The 20,211-nt window shown below is 44.3% G+C and overlaps 1 protein-coding gene across 2 annotated transcripts in view; it reads left to right on the forward strand.

The window, feature by feature from the left end:
* CREG1 (cellular repressor of E1A stimulated genes 1) overlaps positions 1-20,211 on the forward strand; it is a 46,186-nt gene that overhangs the window by 2,821 nt on the left and 23,154 nt on the right. For both annotated transcript variants that reach the window (XM_089691939.1, XM_089691940.1), the window contains exons 2-3: positions 10,585-10,704; positions 17,448-17,632. In XM_089691939.1, the coding sequence (XP_089548065.1) occupies positions 10,585-10,704; positions 17,448-17,632 (305 nt within the window). The remainder of the gene's footprint in view (positions 1-10,584; positions 10,705-17,447; positions 17,633-20,211) is intronic.

The following is a 20,211-nucleotide window of genomic DNA, read 5'->3' on the forward strand; positions in this document are numbered from 1 at the left end:
AGTTCCCGGTCAGCATTTGAGATTGGAAGCCAGCAAGACGGACTCACAATCATGTGACCGCTATTTCTGTTAGTAAAACTGTACATATCATCACAACTACTGGAGCCAAGTACTCACAGACCGAAAACAGGAATCCGACGATTTTCAGGATGTGTGTTCTCTTTTCTGTTCAACAGAAACCAGTCTGACGACTGACATACTGGAACACCAACAATTGATCAGCGCTTTGCAGCGGGCTGAGAGAGAGAAGAAACCCGACAGACCCTCCGCTCTAATTCATCCTAAAGGTGTTCTATGGGGTTGAGGTCAGGACTCTGTGCAGGCCAGGCAAGTTCCTCCACCCCAAACTGGCTCCTCCATGTCTTTATGGACCTTGCTTTGTGCACTGGTGTGCAGTCATGTTGGAACAGGAAGGAGCCATCCCCAAACTCTTCCCACAAAGTTGAGAGCATGAAATTGTCCAAAATGTCTTGGTATGCTGACACCTTTAGAGTTCCCTTCACTGGAACTAGGGGGCCAAGCCAAACCCCTGAGAAACAACCCCACACCATAATCCCCCCTCCACCAAACTGTACACTTGGCACAATGCAGACAGACAAGTACCGTTCTGGCAAACCCCCAAACCCAGACATGCCCATTGGATTGCCAGACAGAGAAGCGTGATTGGTCACTCCAGAGAACACGTCTTCATTGCTCTAGAATCCAGTGGCGGCGTGCTTTACGCCACTGATTCCACCGCTTTGCATTGCACTTGGTGATGGAAGGCTTGGATGCAGCTGTTCGGCCATGGAAACCCATTCCATGAAGCTTTCTACGCACTGTTGTTGTGCTAATCTGAAGGCCACATGAAGTTTGGAGGTCTTTAGCTATTGACTCTGCAGACAGTTGGTGACTTCTGCGCACTGTGCGCTTCAGCATGTGCTGACCCCGCTCTGTCATGTGACGTGGCCTACCACTTGGTGGCTGAGTGGCTGTTGTTCCCAGTTGCTTCCACTTTGTTATAATCCCACTAACAGTTGAGCATGGAATATTTAGTAGCCAGGAAATGTCACGGATGGACTTATTGCACAGGTGACAACCTATCACGGGACCACGCTTGGAGTCACTGAGCTCCTGAGAGCGACCCATTCTTTCACCAATGTTTGTAGAAGCAGTCTGCATGCCTAGGGGCTTGATTGTATACACCTGTGACCATGGAGGGGATTGGAACACCTGAATCACATGATTTGGAGGGCTGGCCCAATACTTTTGGTAAAATAGTGTATGTGCAGGTAAGGGATTTCTGTAGATAAAAGGAAAACTATGCAGCTTTGACCAAAGTTGATAAACAACCTTGCTGTAGGTGTAGACCATTTACATACTTTATTAACCACTTCCAGTCCGGACACTTTCACCCCCTTCCTGTCCAGGCCAATTTTCAGTTTTCAGCGCTATCACACTTTGAATGACAATTGCGCGGTCATGCAACACTGTACCCATATGAATTTTTTACCATTTTTTTGAGACAGATAAAGCTTTATTTTGGTGGTATTTATTCAGCGCTGGGATTTTTATTTTTTTTGCTATGTAAATGAAAAAGTCCAAAAATTTTTTAAAAAAGTGTTTTTTTCTTATAAAATTTTGCAAATAAATAATATTTCATCATAAATCTTGGCCAAAATTTATTCCGTTATCTTTTTAGTAAAAAAAAAAAAACCCAAATTAGTTTATAGCCAAAAATTATAATTGTTAAACATTTTTATTTTATTTTTTTATATTATTATTTATGTTTTTGTTTTTTTAACATACTGTCACCCTAGCAGTACAGTGTCACCATGGTGACACTGTACTACTTGTGGGGGGTGATGAAGATTTTTTTTTTTTACACTGACTGCTTTTACACCCATATAGGATGTAAAAGCAATCATTTCTCCTCTCTGTCTGCATTCTTGCAGCCATTGAGAACTACTGAGTGAGCTGTGATTGGTGACAGCTTGTCACATGGTACAAGGCTGGTGTAAATAGCCTTGTACCATGTGACCTCTGTGATCATTCACAGATTTCACACGTAGTAAGCAACGATGTCACAAGTGACATCTTGCTTACTACTCTGCATGTGATCACTGATTGGCCAATCGGTGATCACATGATCAGGACCTCGCAGAGAGGTCCCGTACGCTGATCGGTGTTTCACTGTGTCCGGAGGACACAGCGGGCACCAGATCGCGGTGCTGCGCGCTCCCAGGGAGCGGGGAGGCTGTTTATAAACGGCCACCCAACCCTGCACTGCCACCGTCTGGCCGTTTATATACAACGGCTGGACGGGAAGTGGTTAAGGCTGACTGGAATACTCCCAGGACGTTGCTAAGGATGTTGCTAAGAAGTGCCTAGCCATCACTGCTTTCCCCACCATCACAGGAGTAAGCTCAGAGCTACTGCTTGGTTGGGGGAAGAGAGTGCATGTGAGGTGGTTTGAATTGGAGAAAGCTCGCTCCTGTGATGGTGAAGGTGAGCAGTAATAGCTGGGCCTCTCTCGGCAACGTCCTGGGAGTTTTCCATTCAGGCTTTATGAGGGACATAAATGGCCTACACCTATAGCAAGTGCATTATTCAACTTCGGTGAACGCTGTACTGTTTTTCATCTACTTACCTGCATGGGCAGTTTTTTGGGGTAAAGGTGAACTTTGCCTTACAAGTCGAGCTCCAGGATAAGCCAATAGTGTCTAAATCTATTCATCATAGGTATTCTTCCTTGAATCTTGGAGTTCTTTGTGTATTTCTTCCAGATCCATGCAAACTTTGTACATAGCGTGCATATGGAGCATACGTCTGTAGGTGTGCGGGTACTTCATGCAGCCCCAAGTGCATAACCACATGCAACCGCATCTTCCAATTCATCTCAATGGGTTGCTGTTCTTGGTGGCAGCGGGTCTCGGTAGAGTCATTATACTGGCTCTGCATGGTGTATGACTGCGTGCACGAGGACTAAAGCCTTTTGTGTTGGGGGGGCGGAAAAATCATAAACCTTCCATTTGCCATAGAATGTCCACTTTACTGGTCAACCTGATTCTTGGTTACTATTGCATACAATGGGTGGCACAGTGGCTTAGTGGTTAGCACTTCTGCCTTGCAGTAATTGGGTCATGGGTTTGATTCCCAACCATGGCATCTACTGCATGGAGTTTGCATGTTCTCCCTGTGTTTGTGTGGGTTTCCTCTGGGTACTCCGGTTTCCTCCCACACTCCAAAGACATGCTGGTAGGTTAATTGGCTCCTGTCTAAATTGTCCTAGTTTCATCCCTGGCCATGTGGGATCTCCTGCATGGTAGGGGTTGGGGAAAGACCTGGCAACCTACCCTGTAAAATAATTACTAAGAGAATTTATGGAAAAAGTCGCTTGCGAGTGACGGTCCATGCAATTGCCAAGGGTTGGATATGACTGGATAGATAGATAGATAGATAGATAGATAGATAGATAGATAGATTGCATACAACAGGCACAGCCTGTCCATGACTAAGGGAAGGGAAGATGTCTTCAGAAGTGGGGACTGATATGTTGGAGCTTCTTCCACATCAGTACGGCTGTTACATAAATAGGACACGTGAAGGATCTCTTTAAACTACTGACGTCATCGAGTTATGCCGAGCATTTTTATCTGTTTATCGCACAGAGCCACGTGTAGAAGAACCTTCTTATCTCTTGTTGTGTGCTTCCTTCACCTGGGTCATGTGTTTATATTACATAGTAACTCGTTTTTAAAGTGTTGTAAATTAAAGGAATAGTCTACTTTTTAGAAAAGTTTAATACATGCACAAAAAATGCTAAAATGAAAAATGAATATTTATTAAATTTATGTATTCAGGCATTGCAACTGCGATCAGTGCATCACAAGTGCAATGCACAGGCTCCTGCATTGTCCTGGGTCTGTACAGAGGTTCCATTGTAGAGAATTGGACTAAGTAATTTAAAAGGAAAGTATGGCCAAAGCTTTTTCGGCCCTACTTCTCTTCTGGGTCACAGTAGTGCACTTATTTCTGCACCCCCTGTCACCCAGCTATGTGTCCAGGCTCTGCAGGGATCCCAACAATAATATCGGGATCCACCCAGATTACTGCTTGGCAGCTGGTTCAGCCGTGCACCTCTGATAGCCTGACCCAACCACTCCTGCCCCCTCCACAGCCCAGCGCTCCAGTGAGCACTGGAGGGGCAGAGCAGAGAGCCGGTGACTGACAGTCATTCTCTCTGCTCACGTAAGACAGAGTACTGAGTGATTAACGGTCATCTGATCGCTCAGTTCTCGATCTTAGAGCCAACATGAGACAGCTTCAGCATCAGACCAATGCTGCAGCCATATAGATGAGTGTGTATGTTTGTTCTTTTGATAGTTCACCTTTCTCCTTTAGGTCCGGGTTAACACTGCACATCGCATGTGATTCGCACAGGAACCGCACCGCATTAATGTGCAAATCACATGCGATTTCTGTGCGGTGCAATTTGAGCCATACATTTTGTATGGCTCAATCGCACCGCATCCGCACCAAAATTGTGCAGGACCCTTTTTTTTTTGTCCACACCAGAATCAGATCGCATGGGTGCAGGCCAAGCAATTCCATGCCCTGTGTACACACCCCTTGTATATGTGCGACTGTGGGGTGAGGAAAGCCTCGGCCGCTTGTGATTGGCACAGTGTAGATGACATTCCTGTGTGGTATCACTCAGGTGGGTTCAGACTAGGATGAGAACATAGCTAAGCTCATCCTTAGCTGTCACCAGAACTAGTGTCCCAATTGGAATATTTCTCCTTTATTGCTGTTTTGGTGACAACCCAAAATTTGGAATTTTCTTTCATTTTTCACTTTTGGACAAGGGAACAGATCAAGTGATCATGCTTAGGGGAGATTTACTAAAACTGGAGCACTCACAATCTGGTTGGTGCAGCCAGGGCTGTAGATAAGGGGGTACCACCAGTCCTCCTGTACGGGGGCCCAGGCCAGCAGGGGGGCCTAGGCAGCTGGGTGAATCGGATGTGGGCAGGGAGGGTGATTGGCATTGCGGGGGGGAATTACTGGAACCGATGCCCTGTATGGCTCTCTCTGCGGCAACTGAAAGCTGGCTTCCTCTCCCTCTTGCTGGCTTTCAGCTGCTCCAGCAGGAGCCATACAGGGAATCAGTTTCAGTAATTGCCCCCCTGGTGCACCCATCACTGTCCCTGTGTATCATATATTTCCCCCTGCTGTCCAGATGCCCCCTCAATCCCCCTGTGCAGTGCTGCCAGCTTCCCTCCTCTCCTTTGCACCAGCAGCTGCAAGCGCAGACTAGAATCCGTCAGGATGGATAGTGGGAAAAAGGTCTGGTAAATATGTCACATTTACCAGCCCCTTCCTTTCCTGAATGAACACAAGGAACGATTGGTACTGATCACTCACTGTGTTCATTCATAACTGAAGTATAGTAAACAGTTTTTTGGGGTTTTTTTTTTAGGGGGGGCCCTGTCAGGTTGGCTGTATGGGGCCCTGTGGTATATATCAGCAGTCCTGGGTGCAGCTGTGCATGGTAGCCAATCAGATCCTAACATCAGCTTGTTCAATTAAGCTTTGACGATGAGGCTAGGTTTGCATCTATCCAGGTTACGGTTGATGCATTTATCCTGTACATTTCACGTTTTTTAACTTTTAGTTTTGCTTTTTTTTTTTTTTTTTTTTTTTTTTGCGTAATAGGAAAGTATGACAGTTTTGTTCATGTATTGCGATTTTGATGTGACTTTACACTATCTGGCTCTGAAGTAGCATCAAAGTTGCATCAAAGTAGTGCAGGAACCTTTACCCCTGGTTCACATCTGTGTGGGTGGTGCCACTGCAGATCCGCACCAAAGTCCATGCAGCTGCACCACCTGCACAGAGAAATGCGGACCCGTGGGCGGGTGCCATTAGTTCTAATGGCACGCCGCCCACACTGGAAAACACAACCGTACTGGGAACTAAGGTTCCCATGCCGGCTGCGTTTGCCAATGAAGTGCAGGGACTTCTTCCCTGCGTGTCACAGGCACGGGAGTTCATTCATATGAATGGGCTCTCGTGCCCATGCAAAACGCAGCCCGCATGGCCACATATATGTGAACCGGGGGTAATGTGTCCTTTAAGTTGCATGTTAGGGATAAATGTTGGGGTTAAGGGTTAGCGGTAATTGTTAGGATTAGCATTCTAACCCTAACGTTTAACCCTTACGCTACCCCTTAACCCTGACTTGCGATTTTGGACACATAAAGGTTCCTGCACTACTTTGATGCTACTTGAGTGCCAGAGAGTGTAAAGTCACATCAGGGTCGTCCTTCATGAACAGAGCTGTCATACTTTCCTACTAGTAAAAAAAAACCTGAAAACATATAAAAAACTCAACACTTGCATTTTTGGTGCGGGTTAGTGGTGCACCGAAATAAAAATTCTGGTGCCAAAAATGAGAAATCAAAATGCACTTGGCTGAAAACCGAAAGTTTTTAAATATGAATATATATTTTTTGGAAAAAATACACTGATTAAAAAAATAATATATACCCCAATTTTTTTGTAAAACATGAAAGAGGATGTTACGGCGAGTAAATAGATACCCAACATGTCACGCTTTAAAATTGCGCACGCTCGTGGAATGGCGTGAAACTGCGGTACTTAAAAATCTCCATGGGTGATGCTTTAAAAACTTCTACAGGTTAGCAGTGTAAAGTTACAGAGGAGGTCTAGTGCGAGAATTATTGTTCTTGTTCTGATGTTCGTGGTGATACCTCACATGTGTGGTTTGAACACCGTTTACATATGTGGGCGTGGCCTACGTATGAGTTCACCACTACGTGCAAGCACGGGGGGGACGGGGGCACTTTAAACTTTTTTTTATTGTTATTTATTTAATTTTTGTTTGTTTGTTTTTTTGCAATTAAAAAAAATTGTAATCACTTTTATTCTTATCACAAGAAATGCATGCATCCCTTGTGATAGAAATATTTAGTGACAGGTCCTCTTTATGGAGAGATATGGGGTCAATAAGACCCCACATCTCTCCTCTACAATGTGAAGCATTGGATCAAAAAAAAGCATTGCTCTTTGAAAAAAAAAAAAGAGAGACTGGAACCGGAAGTGAGATCGCTCCGGTCCTCCAAGGGCATAGAGATGAGTGGCGGCCATCTTTCCTTCACTCATCTCTATGCCCAGCGCTGGGATCAATGGTTTCTCAGGTAAGGCTGAGAACTACCAAGCGAGGGGCGAGGTTTTATGGCACCTGTATTGGTGCTTTTTTTTTTTCGGCCAATGGCCAATAGGGGTGTTTTCGGCCGAAACGTTTCGGCCACCAAATTTCGGTGCATCCCTAGTGCGGGTCAATTGAAGTCTATAACGCGCAAAACGCAATCTACTGCGGGAAAGAAATTCCCCGACCCTTTCCAAAAACACACCGGCTCAAAATGCACAGATGTGAACTAGATCCATAGGAAATCATGTTAAATGTACTGTAGTGCATTTCTGCAAAACGCACTAAAAAACACCATGTGAACCAGACCTAAAACCTGAAAGCTGATTGGTTTCTCTGCACAGCTGCACTAGATTTTGCACTCTCCTGTGTTAGTAAATCTCCCCCTAATGTTTATAGCACCAGTGAATTATTTTCTTAGGACTGGCTATAATATGGGCCGAGGTTGAACTCTGCAGAACTTTGCCTTTTTAAAACCTAATGAATATAACAATCAGCAGTGGACGTGACAGCGCAGTCTGTTGTCATGCATGTTTTTGCTCACGTGTGCGACGAGTCAGCAGATGACTCGGCAGATTCGGTGTTGTGAAATGTTACGTGTCATGTGAGTCAGGGAGAGCAGCTTTCACTTCTCTGTTTTCCATGAGAAGCTGTACAGAGATCATAGGACTTGTTCGCCCCATAATATGGAACGCTGCAACATGCACATTTTTGTACATTGCTTTAGGGCAGCCCCTCAAAATGGGCTATCGTTACACTTTAAAGTGGTCTTTACCCCCCCACCATATTTTTTTTTACACTCTAATGCAGGCCATGGACGGGTAGAAAACCAGCTGTTTTTTAAAAAAAAAAAAAAAAAAAATCGTTTGTTCAATTGGCCGACGTTACCACCAATGGTAAAAAAAATCGGCCGATTTTCATCCCATCTACGGCCGGCATTTAATTACTTCTGTCCCTGCAGAGAGCTCCGCTATTATATTTGACATGAAAAAGTATTGAGGTTGCAACAATGTATCTATTTGTATCCATTTCGGATACAGATGTTTTTATTCGAATACAAATAGATACAATGTTGCAACCGCAATACTTTTTCATGTCAAATATAATAGCGGACTGGAATTCTTCTCCTTCTCCTTCTTCTTCCTAATTAGCCCATTAACGGGTCGAAAATCGGCCGATTTTTTTTTTTTTTGGCCCAAAAATCGGCCGATTTTCGACCCGTCTATGGCCTGCATTACTCGTATTACTGGTGCATACTGTACCAAAGACAAACCTTTTGTTTGCTTCTCCACTGAAACACTAAAGGAATGTGAAGAAAATCTCTACTTTAGTTCTTACATTTCTCCTGTCAGCTCCTCCCCTGCCTGAAGCCCAATTTGTGAGCAGTACTGTCATTGAAGTCTGGCAGAGCTCAGTAGCCCTTGTTCAGTGAGTGCGCCTGTCAGGGGCACTGATGTGCTTCATTCCAGCTTCAATTGGGTGCTGTCACAGTAGTGCTGTGCTTGTGCTCCTACACCCAGTTCCCTTGTCCCATCTCTTGTTCATCTCTTGGCAGGCTGAGCAGGATCCAACTGCAACCTGCGACCCAGCTTCATTGGTTGTCATTGGCTGCACAGTGTCATACATTTCCATTGTGAGGGCAGCCTGGGCCTACATCATCTTTCAATGTTGGGTGCTGGTGGCTGGTGAGAGCACCTACACTATATTGCCAAAAGTATTGGGCCAGCCCTCTAAATCATTGGATTCAGGTGTTCCAATCCCCTCCATGGTCACAGGTGTATACAATCAAGCCCCTAGGCATGCAGACTGCTTCTACAAACATTTGTGAAAGAATGGGTCGCTCTCAGGAGCTCAGTGACTCCAAGCGTGGTCCCGTGATAGGTGGCCACCTGTGCAATAAGTCCATCCGTGACATTTCCTGGCTACTAAATATTCCACGCTCAACTGTTAGTGGGATTATAACAAAGTGGAAGCAACTGGGAACAACAGCCACTCAGCCACCAAGTGGTAGGACACGTCACATGACAGAGCGGGGTCAGGGCATGCTGAAGCGCACAGTGCGCAGAAGTCACCAACTGTCTGCAGAGTCAATAGCTAAAGACCTCCAAACTTGGTGTGGCCTTCAGATGAGCACAACAACAGTGTGTAGAGAGCTTCATGGAATGGGTTTCCATGGCCGAGCAGCTGCATCCAAGCCTTACATCACCAAGTGCAATGCAAAGCGTTGGATACAGTGGTGTAAAGCACGCTACCACTGGACTCTAGAGCAGGGGAGACGTGTTCTCTAGAGTGACCAATCACGCGTCTCTGTCTCGCAATCCAATGGACGTGTCTGGGTTTGACAATTGCCAGAAGAATGGTACTTGCCTGACTGCATTGTGCCAAATGTACAGTTTAGTGGAGGGGGATTATGGTGTGGGGTTATTATTCAGGGGTTGGGCTTGGCCCCCTAGTTCCAGTGAAGGGAACTCTTAAGGCGTCAGCATACCAAGACATTTTGGACAATTTCATGCTCCCAACTTTGTGGGAAGAGTTTGGGGATGGCTCCTTCCTGTTCCAACATGACTGCACACCAGTGCACAAAGCAAGGTCCATAAAGACATGGAGGAGCCAGTTTGAGGTGAAGGAACTTGACTGGCCTTCACAGAGTCCTGACCTCAACCCCATAGAACACCTTTGGGATGAATTAGAGCAGAGACTGCGAGCCAGGCCTCCTCCCCCGACATCAGTGCCTGACCTCACAAATGTGCTTCTGAAAGAATGGTCCAACCTTCCCATAGACACCCTCCTAAACCTTGTGGACGGCCTTCCCAGAAGAGTTGAAGCTCTTGTAGCTGCAAAGGGCGGGGCCAACTCAATATTGAACCCTACGGACTAAGACTGGGGGCCATTAAAGTTCATGTGTGTGTAAAGGCAGGGGGCCCAATACTTTTGGCAATATAGTGTATCTTTGTTAGAGTTTTTTCCCCTGGCAGTCTAGCTGATATGCCCCCTCCCCTGCGTGCCTAGTGCTGACACAAGAGCTAGCAATCATAACTTATTAGGTATTTGTCTCCTTAAAAGCAGCATGGTCGATCAGTGTTGTGGGGTGGTGGTGGTGGGGGGGGGGGGCTGTCTACCTCAATATCTCAGCAGCCAGACCACCTAGAAGAAGAAGAGAAAGTGCTACATTTACTTCCAACCCTGGGAGAGGGGGAGGAGTAAATAAAGAGAAGTTTGATGAGACTTCTTTAAGTTTTGAGTACAGTGGGGGAAGTTTAAAGGTGTAGTAAATGCTAGTTTGAGTGTTTATTATTATTATTACTTGCTTTTTCATATTTTCCCTATCCATATGATGTTCGGTATGTTCACCATTTCATCTTTTATTTCAGGAGAATGCAAATACCTCGCTGACCATGTCTCTGGCCCAGACTCCTTATTGCAGAGAGAGGCACTTCGATCCGCAAAGTCCACTTTGTGCTCATGTTATATTCTCCGGAGTCATTGAGAAGGTGAGGCACCGAACTCTGCTTTTGAAAACTGCCCGGATTTATTGGAAGGCCCCCCCAGGCACAGACCTAGAGCAGCAAGTCCTGGGGGATCGGTAAATGTTTCACCCCTAAAGCAGTACTGCCACCACCCAATATATCAGATTTTTTCGTCACCAGTCCGTATTTAACCTCCCTAGCGGTCTGATTATGTCAGTATTTCTGTGCTCAAAGCGGTACATTTTTTGCATGGAAATATGTATTTTTTTTATTGTAGGCCTGTAATTTTTAGGAATAACTCACTGAAATCTGTCCGAACAAGAGTCTAGTAAACATCCCGGGTATGATAAAATTTGAAACACGAAATCATAAATTATAATTTTATAAATAATCATAAAAAATAATAATAATAAATTTAATTCAATAATATAATCAAACCAAAAACACTGAAATTTGAAATATTGCGCCAAGTTCCCACGTCACTGAGCAAAGTCGCAGAATCGTTTTCAGTGTCTGATGAGGAATTTCCCCCACGAATCATTATCACTCAATTCTGCAAGTGGTTCTGATTTACTATCGCTGTTCTCTAGCCGGTCTAAAACCGCTTTTGACCTAAAGGGACGCTTTTTGGACGCCATGGACGTTTCTCAGTTTCCAGGCAGAAAGAACAGTAAAAATGCAGGCAGGGCGCCGGACAAAGCACTCGGGACAAAATGTATGTGAAATGGTTTGATACAGGAATGTTATACTATGTGATTTTAGTGTATTTAGTGAATGTCACTTTTTAAAATATTAAAATTTCCCGCCAGTTCCGTCCCCCATACGTCCCGACGTTTGCAGGGACCAGAACCCGGAAGACAGATGCCGGCATCTGCCGGAGGACATTGCCGGGGACGCTGCAGGGGGGACATCGCAGGAGCGCAGGACAAGGTAAGAGAAGAAGAGATCCCGGAGCAACGCTGCAGTGTATTCCGGAGTGTAGCTCGGGGGGGTTACCGCTTGTGGTGCTGAAACTTTTCCCCGAGCTACACTCGGGAATACCGCCAGGGGGGTTAAAGTGGTTCTAAAGCCTTAAGGTTTTTCCCCTTAATGCATTCTATGCATTAAAGTGAAAAACCTTCTGTGCTGCAGCTCCCGTTTCTCTTACCTGAGCCCAAATCGGCGATCTGCATGAGAGCAAGCGACTCTAGGCGCTGGCTCTCTCCTCAGGGCAGATTGATAGCAGCAGGAGCCATTGGCTTCCGCTGATGTCGATCAAACGCTGTGACACAGGAGTGGGGGGCAGGGGACAGTGCACACAGACAGGGCGGCTCGGAAGCAAGTCTGCATGGGTGCCCCCATGGAAAGCGGTTTTAGGAGGGGGCACCTGCCAAAGAGAAGGTGCCAGGAGCGCCATCAGGGGACCCCAAAAGAGGAGGATCGGGGCTGTTCTGTGCAAAAGCATTACACAGAGCAGGTAAGTATAGACATGTTTGTTATTTTAATTAACCCCTTGCCCTCCAGGGGATTTACCCCCCCCCCCCTTCCTCACCAGGCCATTTTTTGTGCTATGGTGCTGCATTACACAATTGTGCAGTCATGCAACGCTGCACCCAAATGAAATCTACCTCCTTTTATCCCACAAATAGGACTTGCTTTCGGTGGTATTTGATCGCCTGTGCGTTTTTTGTTTTCTACGCTATAAACAAAAAAAGACCGACAATTTTGAGAAAAATAAGAATATTTTTGACTTTTTTAAACATGTCCAATAAAAAAAATTAAATGTCATCATAAATTTAGGCAAAAATGTATTCTGCTCCATGGCTGTGCTAAAAAAATAATTGCAATACGTGTAAATAAATTGTTTTCCGTGAAAGTTGAAGCGTTTCCAAATTGCGGTATATATACTGGAATTTTTTTTTGAACTAGTAATGGCAGCGATCAGCAACTTAAAGTGGGACTGCGGTGGGCATTCTGACACGGGGGGAACTGACTTGGTGTCACTGACATTCCCAGTGACACCAGTACAGTGATCAGTGCTAATAAAAAGCACTGACACTGTACTAATGGCACTGGGCAGGAAGGGGTTAACATCTGGGGCGTTCAAAGGGTTAACTGTGTGCTGTGTGTGTTTTGCTGTGCGTGTGCTTTCCATTGTAAGCACCCTGTTTTGTATGGCTGTGCCATGCACAGCCATACAAAGCAGTGTGCACGAGCTGATAGGGGAGAGAACTGTATTGTTTTACATACAATTCTCTCCCCCATCGTTAACACTCAGCGATCATTGGGTGCTGGCGAGTAATCACCAGCCGGGACCCGGTGATTGACAGCTGAGGCTGCTCGCGCGCGCCCCCTACCTGGAGCTGCAAAATCATGTGATATATATAGTGTGTGTGTGTGTGTGTGTGTGTGTGTGTGTGTGTGTGTGTGTGTGTGATTTTTTTTTGCACCCATGCCGCCCTGTAGCAGTATTTCTGCTGTAGGGCAGATGGGAATCGGTTAGAAAAAAACAAAACGAAGGTTCGATATCACTTGAATATGGAGCTAAAGTTCCGCTGTTGCATACTGAGTAGGCAGGCTTTTTATTGCAGAAGATGAATGCAGTGATTTTTCTGCAATAAAGTAGCAATGCCTGCCCGCTCACAGCGATCATCAGACTATAAATTGAGCTGCACATGCACAGCTCAGTGTACAGAAGCCAGGCCGATCAGTCTAGCGCCAGCACATGCACAGCACACAGGAAAAGATGTCGGCACCGGCTAGGTACCACTGAAAAGGTGAGTATTGATCCCTTTAGGTCCATTTTGACCCTAGGTTCACATCTGTGCGGGTGTTGCCGCTGTGGATTCGCACGAACATCCGTGCAACAGCATCGCCCGCACAGAGAATTGCGGACCCGCCGGGTGCCATTCGTTCTAATGGCACGCCGCCCGCACCGGGAAACGCAACCGTACTGGGAACCTCGGTTCCCGTGCGGGCTGCGTTTTCCAAAGAAGTGCAGGGACTTCTTCCCTGCGTGTCACGGGCACGGGAGTCCATTCAAATGAATGGGCTCTCATGCCTGAGTAAACCGCGGCCCGTACAGCCGCATAGGTGTGAACCGGGGGTAATATCTTTCTTTCAACAAGCAAGGGAGCAGACAGAATCTAGAGTAGCTGTGCATGGCAATTAATCATCTTTTTTCTGCCGCTTGTTTGGTTAAGCGTTGACAACAAAAGATAGAAGCTGATTGGTTGCTGCTCCAGTTTTGATAAATTCCAAGAACATTCTTTCTCATTTAAAACCCTATTGAACTTTGAGTTTAAATTAGGTAAATGCATTTCAGGGGCATCAAACAAAATCTCTGCAAAGTTCTACAGTTTGGATGTCTTTAGAAAGTAGCCACAGCCTGAGTACAAAAAAGCCTGTCCCCTGCCAGCATACCATAGAGTGGGCTACTTGTTCTCTGTGTGGAAGCAGCAGTCTCTCTGTGGAGGTGCAACACACCACCCCATTAAATCAGACCTATAGCTTTGCAGTCAGCAGAGCTTTTGTCCAGTGCTGCCTGGAGAGCTCTGGTTCTGACTCAGCAGGGACTGAGGCAGAGAGGCCTCTGCTTCCACACTAAAACTAAGAGTCCTTTTTTGCAGCATGCTGATAGAGGACAGGCTTTTCTACTCAGGCTGTGACTGCTTTTTCAAGAAAATGTACTATAGGACTGCACACATTTTGTGAATGCACCTGAAATGTATTCAGCTGACTTAAGTGAAAGTTCGATTGGGCTTTGAGCCTAGACTAACATTACGATGGGGTTGGTTTACTAAAACTGGAAAGTGCAACATATGGTGCAGCTCTGCATAGAAGCCAATCCGTTTCCAGCTTTAAGGCCAGCCATACATGGGTCGATTTCTGAACGATTTTTTGTTTGAAAATCGGACCTAAGAATAATCGGCTGGTTTTCGCTCTGTTAGTGGGGCAATGGCACCGGCCGATTTTCATGGTTTCTCCCCATTTCGTTTATGGGGCATGCTGGAAAATTCGTGAAAAAACGACTGATTTTCGAAATCCATTAGTGGCACCATCGGATTACAGAATGAACAATGTTTTCGATTTTTGATCGAAAAATCATTCGGAATTCTACCCATGTATGGCCTGCTTTATTGTCAAAGCTTAATTGGACAAGCTGAAGTTAGAAGCTGATTGGCATGGAATCCACTCCTTGACGTATAGCACCTTTGGTGCCTTCCCCTTTTATAGGTTTGATCTACCTGTAAAAAGGGGTCAAAACCCTCTGGTGAGTGCGCATTTTTTTTTGGGACACAAGCGGTGAAGAGTCCATCCATTGAAGGACTTACATCATTGTGTGGTGTTGGGTTATACGGTCTGGCAGACTTTTACTTTTATTTCTTTGTTTTCTACTCTGCACAAATTTGTATTTATGTATTTTTGATGTATTATTAGGAATCTAGCAAGCGCCTGTCTTTATTTCAGCATAGTGATTGGCTACCATGCACAGCTGCACCAGATTTTGCACTCGCTAGTTATAGTAAAGCTGCTTTCACGCTGATTTGTGTGACCATGTATTCCTAAGGAACTCTTCACACTGATCCGTTGCTGGTTAGGTGCGTTTTTTAAAATCCTGCTTGCTGCATTATTGGTGCTGGTTTGGTGCGGTAAAACAAAAAAATGCACCAAAGACGCACCTCCCCATTGAAATCAATAGAAAAATTGGCAAAAATGGATAAAAAATGGACCTGCAGTGCAGTTCTTGTATGTTTTCGAGTCACATGTCCTGTAAAAATGGGGCAAAACACAGTAAAATCGCATATGCATTTTTGCTAGGATAAACGTGAAAGTAGCCTGACCCCCGGTTCACATATATGTGGTCGTGCGGGCTGCGTTTCGCATGGGCACGGGAGCCCATTCATTTGAATGGACTCCCGTGCCACACAGGGAAAGAAGTCCCTGCACTTCTTTGGAAAATGCAGCCTGCACAGGAACCTCGGTTCCCAGTACGGCTGCGTTTTCCAGTGCAGGCGGCATGCTATTAGGAGTAATGGCACCCGCCCGCGGGTCCGCATTTCTCTGTGCGGGTGGTGCGGCTGTATGGATTTTCTTGCGGATCCACAGCGGCACCACCCGCACAGGTGTGAACCGGGGGTAAATCAACACCACTGTTTCTAGAGTCTTCTAATCCAGCTGATATTGATCAGTTTCAGGTTTGTAAACCCTCAGCACTGCAAGATAAAAAATCATGGCTTAAGGGAGAAGGATACTGATCGTGGTATGGTCAGGAAATTTTGAGTGCAGCATTTTACTGGCAGACATTTTGGTTCCTTTTGCCCCATCTCACCATAGTCTGATTGGCTGTCGTGCCTCATTGTTTCTCCTCTCCGTAAAGCAGAACTCTGGGCAAACATTTTATTTCACCATACAGTGGGGCTATGTCCATAATGCATGGGTCAACTGCTCTCTTTCTGTAAGGGTGAGGACAAAGCTCATACTCGCCTGACCTGTCGATCATCTGGAAAACCTCTCTCCCCCATGGTTCAGCGGTGGACTGTTCCTTTCTGTGGAGTGTGCATTGAGCGTGCTGACATCAGGAACAGTCCATCTACAAGACAGCTGGACCGCGGGAGGGAGCAGGAGCTGAAGGGTCTGGTCTTGTGCGGGGAGAATCGGCCAGCCAGTTAAGTATATCCCTGCTGTCTTCTCCACTAGAACAAAACGAGCGAATAACCCATGCAGTTTGAGCACAGCTCCACTGATTTTGCCCGGGGTTCTTCTTTAACCTCCCTGGAGGTATTCCTGAGTGTAGCTCGGGGTAAAGTTTCAGCACCACAAGCGCTAACCCCGATCTACACTCGGGAATACACTGCAGCATTGCTCCGGGATCTCTTCTTCACTTACCTTGTCCTGCGCTCCCGCGATGTCCCTCCTGCAGTGTCCCCGGCAATGTCCTCCGCCCGATGCCAGCATCTGTCTTCCGGGTTCCGTCCCCTGCGACATCGGGACGTACGGGGGACGGAACGGCGGGAAATTTGAAAATGACAAAAAGTGACATTCACTAAATACACTAAAATCACATAGTATAACATTCCTGTATCCAACCATTTCACATACATTTTGTCCCGAGTGCTTTGTCCGGCGCCCTGCCTGCATTTTTACTGTTCTTTCTGCCTGGAAACTGAGAAACGTCCATGGCGTCCAAAAAGCGTCCCTTTAGGTCAAAAGCGGTTTTAGACCGGCTAGAGAACAGCGATAGTAAATCAGAACCACTTGCAGAATTGAGTGATAATGATTCGTGGGGGAAATTCGTCATCAGACACTGAAAACGATTTTACGACTTTGCTCAGTGATGTGCGAACTTGGCGCTATATTTCAAATTTCAGTGTTTTTGGTTTGATTATATTATTGAATTAAATTTATTATATTATTATTTTTTATGATTATTTATTAAATTATAATTTATGATTTCGTGTTTCAAATTTTATCCTACCCGGGATGTTTACTAGACTCTTGTTCGGACAGATTTCAGTGAGTTATTCCTAAAAATGACAGGCCTACAATAAAAAAAATACATATTTTCATGCAAAAAAATGTACCACTTTGAACATAGAAATATGGACATAATCAGACCGCTAGGGAGGCTACAGCTGAACTCCAGTCTTACCTTCATCTTGCACAGTTGTTCAGGCTCCTCTCCTGTATTGCTCACTTTGACATGACCTGACTTTTTCTGTTGTCAGAATACATGTATAGCTGTCATTCCATATTATGTCCTGACTACTGGATTTAATTGTATGCAGGTGGATGACAAGGAAAATGCCACAGCCAAGCATGCTTTGTTCAGCCGGCACCCAGAGATGGCCAAATGGCCCCATGACCACAACTGGTTCTTTGCCAAACTCAACATCACCAACATCTGGGTATTGGACTACTTTGGGGGAATCAAAACTGTGACACCAGACGAGTACTACAAGGCCAAACCATGGTAAGTGTACTTCTGCCATCAACACAGTTGTTTAATTTCCAAGGCCTGAGCTATGGTCTGCCAGGGAGGAGGAATGGTCACACATAGGTCATGGATTTTCAAATTCCTTCATGTGTCGATGTTTACTGAACTATATTCCTGTTATTGGAGGGCAGCACAGTGGCTGAATGGTTAGCACTTCCTCCTGGCAGTACAAGGGTTGTTGGTTTTGAATCCCAACCATGGCACCACCTGCCTGGAGTTTGCATGTTCTCCCTGTGCCTGCGTGGGTTTCCTCCGGGTCCTTCAGTTTCCTCGCACACTCCAAAGACATTCTGGTAGGTTAATTGACGTCTCTCTAAATTGGCCCTAGTATGTGTATGTATGAATGTAAGTTAGGGACTTTATATTGTACACCCCTTGAGGGTTAGGGACTGATGTGAATGTACAATAAATATATATGTAAAGCGTTGAATAAATTGATGGCGCTATATAAGTACCTGAAATAAAAAATAATTGTACTAAATTTGCAAACTTTTATACATTATCCCTGGAGTGGGGTATGTGCTTCACACAATGGGGGAGATTTACTAAAACTGGTGCGGCTTTTTATAGAAACCAATCAGCTTCTCACCTCGGCTTGTTCAGTTACACTTTGACAATAAAACCTGGAAGCTGATTGGTTTCTATGCAGAGCTGCACCAGATTTTGTGTGCACCAGTTGTAGTAAATCTTCCCCAATGCCTCCCAAACATGCAACTGGTGAGACTAAAAACCATCAGTCATGATTGGACTTGAACAGGAATCTCAGTATTCCATCTCGGGTCATTGGAATTATTAAATATTTATGTTTTACTCCTTTTATATATATTTTATATTTCACTCCTTTACTTACAGTCATGACAAAAAATATTGCCCCCCCCCCCTTGCATTTCTGTCAGATAATGCACCACTTCTCCCAGAAAATTGTTGCAATCAGAAATGTTTAGGCCTTCTCATGTTGTATTTATTGGTATGACGCAAAAAAGTGGAAAAACAAAAAGCCAAATGTGACTCATTCCACGCAAAACCCCCAAAATGGACTGGACAAAATTATTGGCACATTCAATGTAATATTTGGTAGCACAGCCCTTGGAGAAAGTAACTGAAATCAATGGCTTCCTATAACCATCAATGAGTTTCTTCCACCTCTCTACTGGAATTTTGGAGCGCTCTTCTTTCACCAACTGCTCCAGGTCTCCCAGATTGAAAGGGTTCCTTTTCCCAACTTTTGGTTTGAAATAAACATGAGACTGCCTAAATATCTGTAAGTGCAACAATTTTCTGGGTGAAGTGATGCATTATCTGACAGAAATGCAGGGGTGCCAATATTTGTGGCCATGACTGTATGTTCCTGGTGGCTCACTTATGGCCATTTGCTGCCTATTGTTTGGCCCTGGGGCACCAGCAGACAGTAGTGGCAGCACTGATTTGTGAAGGTACAGTAATGATAGTGATATCTAGCAGTCTTATGAAATCCATTCCCAGTCTCTAACAGTTTCCTGCAGCATATCTCCAGTCTCCAACCATAACTGTAGCACGTCCTGTAGTCACTGACTTCCTGTAGCATTACATATGCTGAATACTACATCATCATTATTATTATTACACAGGATTTATATATTATTATTATTATACAGGATTTATATTATTATTATTATACAGGATTTATATTATTATTATTATACAGGATTTATATTATTATTATTATACAGGATTTATGTATTATTATTATTATACAGGATTTATATATTATTATTATTATTCAGGATTTATATATTATTATTATTATACAGGATTTATATTATTATTATACAGGATTTATATTATTATTATACAGGATTTATGTATTATTATTATTATACAGGATTTATATATTATTATTATTATTATACAGGATTTATGTATTATTATTATACAGGATTTATATTATTATTATACAGGATTTATATATTATTATTATTATACAGGATTTATGTATTATTATTATTATACAGGATTTATATATTATTATTATTATTATTATACAGGATTTATATATTATTATTATTATACAGGATTTATATATTATTATTATTATTATTATTATTATTATTATACAGGATTTATTTTTTATTATTATTATTATACAGGATTTATATATTATTATTATACAGGATTTATGTATTATTATTATTATACAGGATTTATGGCGCCAACAGTTTGCTCAGCGCTTTACAATATAACGAGAGACAATACAGCAACAATACAGTTCAATACAAGAGGGATAGGAGGGCCTGATCCTGGGAGCTTACAATCTAGGAGGGAGGATGCCACTGAACCATCCCTCCAGGGGCTGTTGGGGCCGTATTTAAGGCTCCCTATGTCTAGTAACTTGACCACCACTGACTTAGATTGTCTGCCTGAATCTGAAACTTCAAAGAGAAGTTTGGGATTCATTAAAAATAAAACATAGTCATCTAGTTGGATGCAACGTTGGTCCAGTGTGGTATCTGTCCTTTGACAGAGAAATGAGCGATCAGACACTGCTGATCCCTCAGTTCTCAGTCTGCAGGCTGCAA

Source organism: Staurois parvus, unplaced genomic scaffold, assembly GCF_062004578.1.
Source record: "Staurois parvus isolate SC_StPar_1 unplaced genomic scaffold, SC_StPar_1.0 ptg000574l, whole genome shotgun sequence".
Lineage (NCBI taxonomy): Eukaryota > Metazoa > Chordata > Amphibia > Anura > Ranidae > Staurois > Staurois parvus.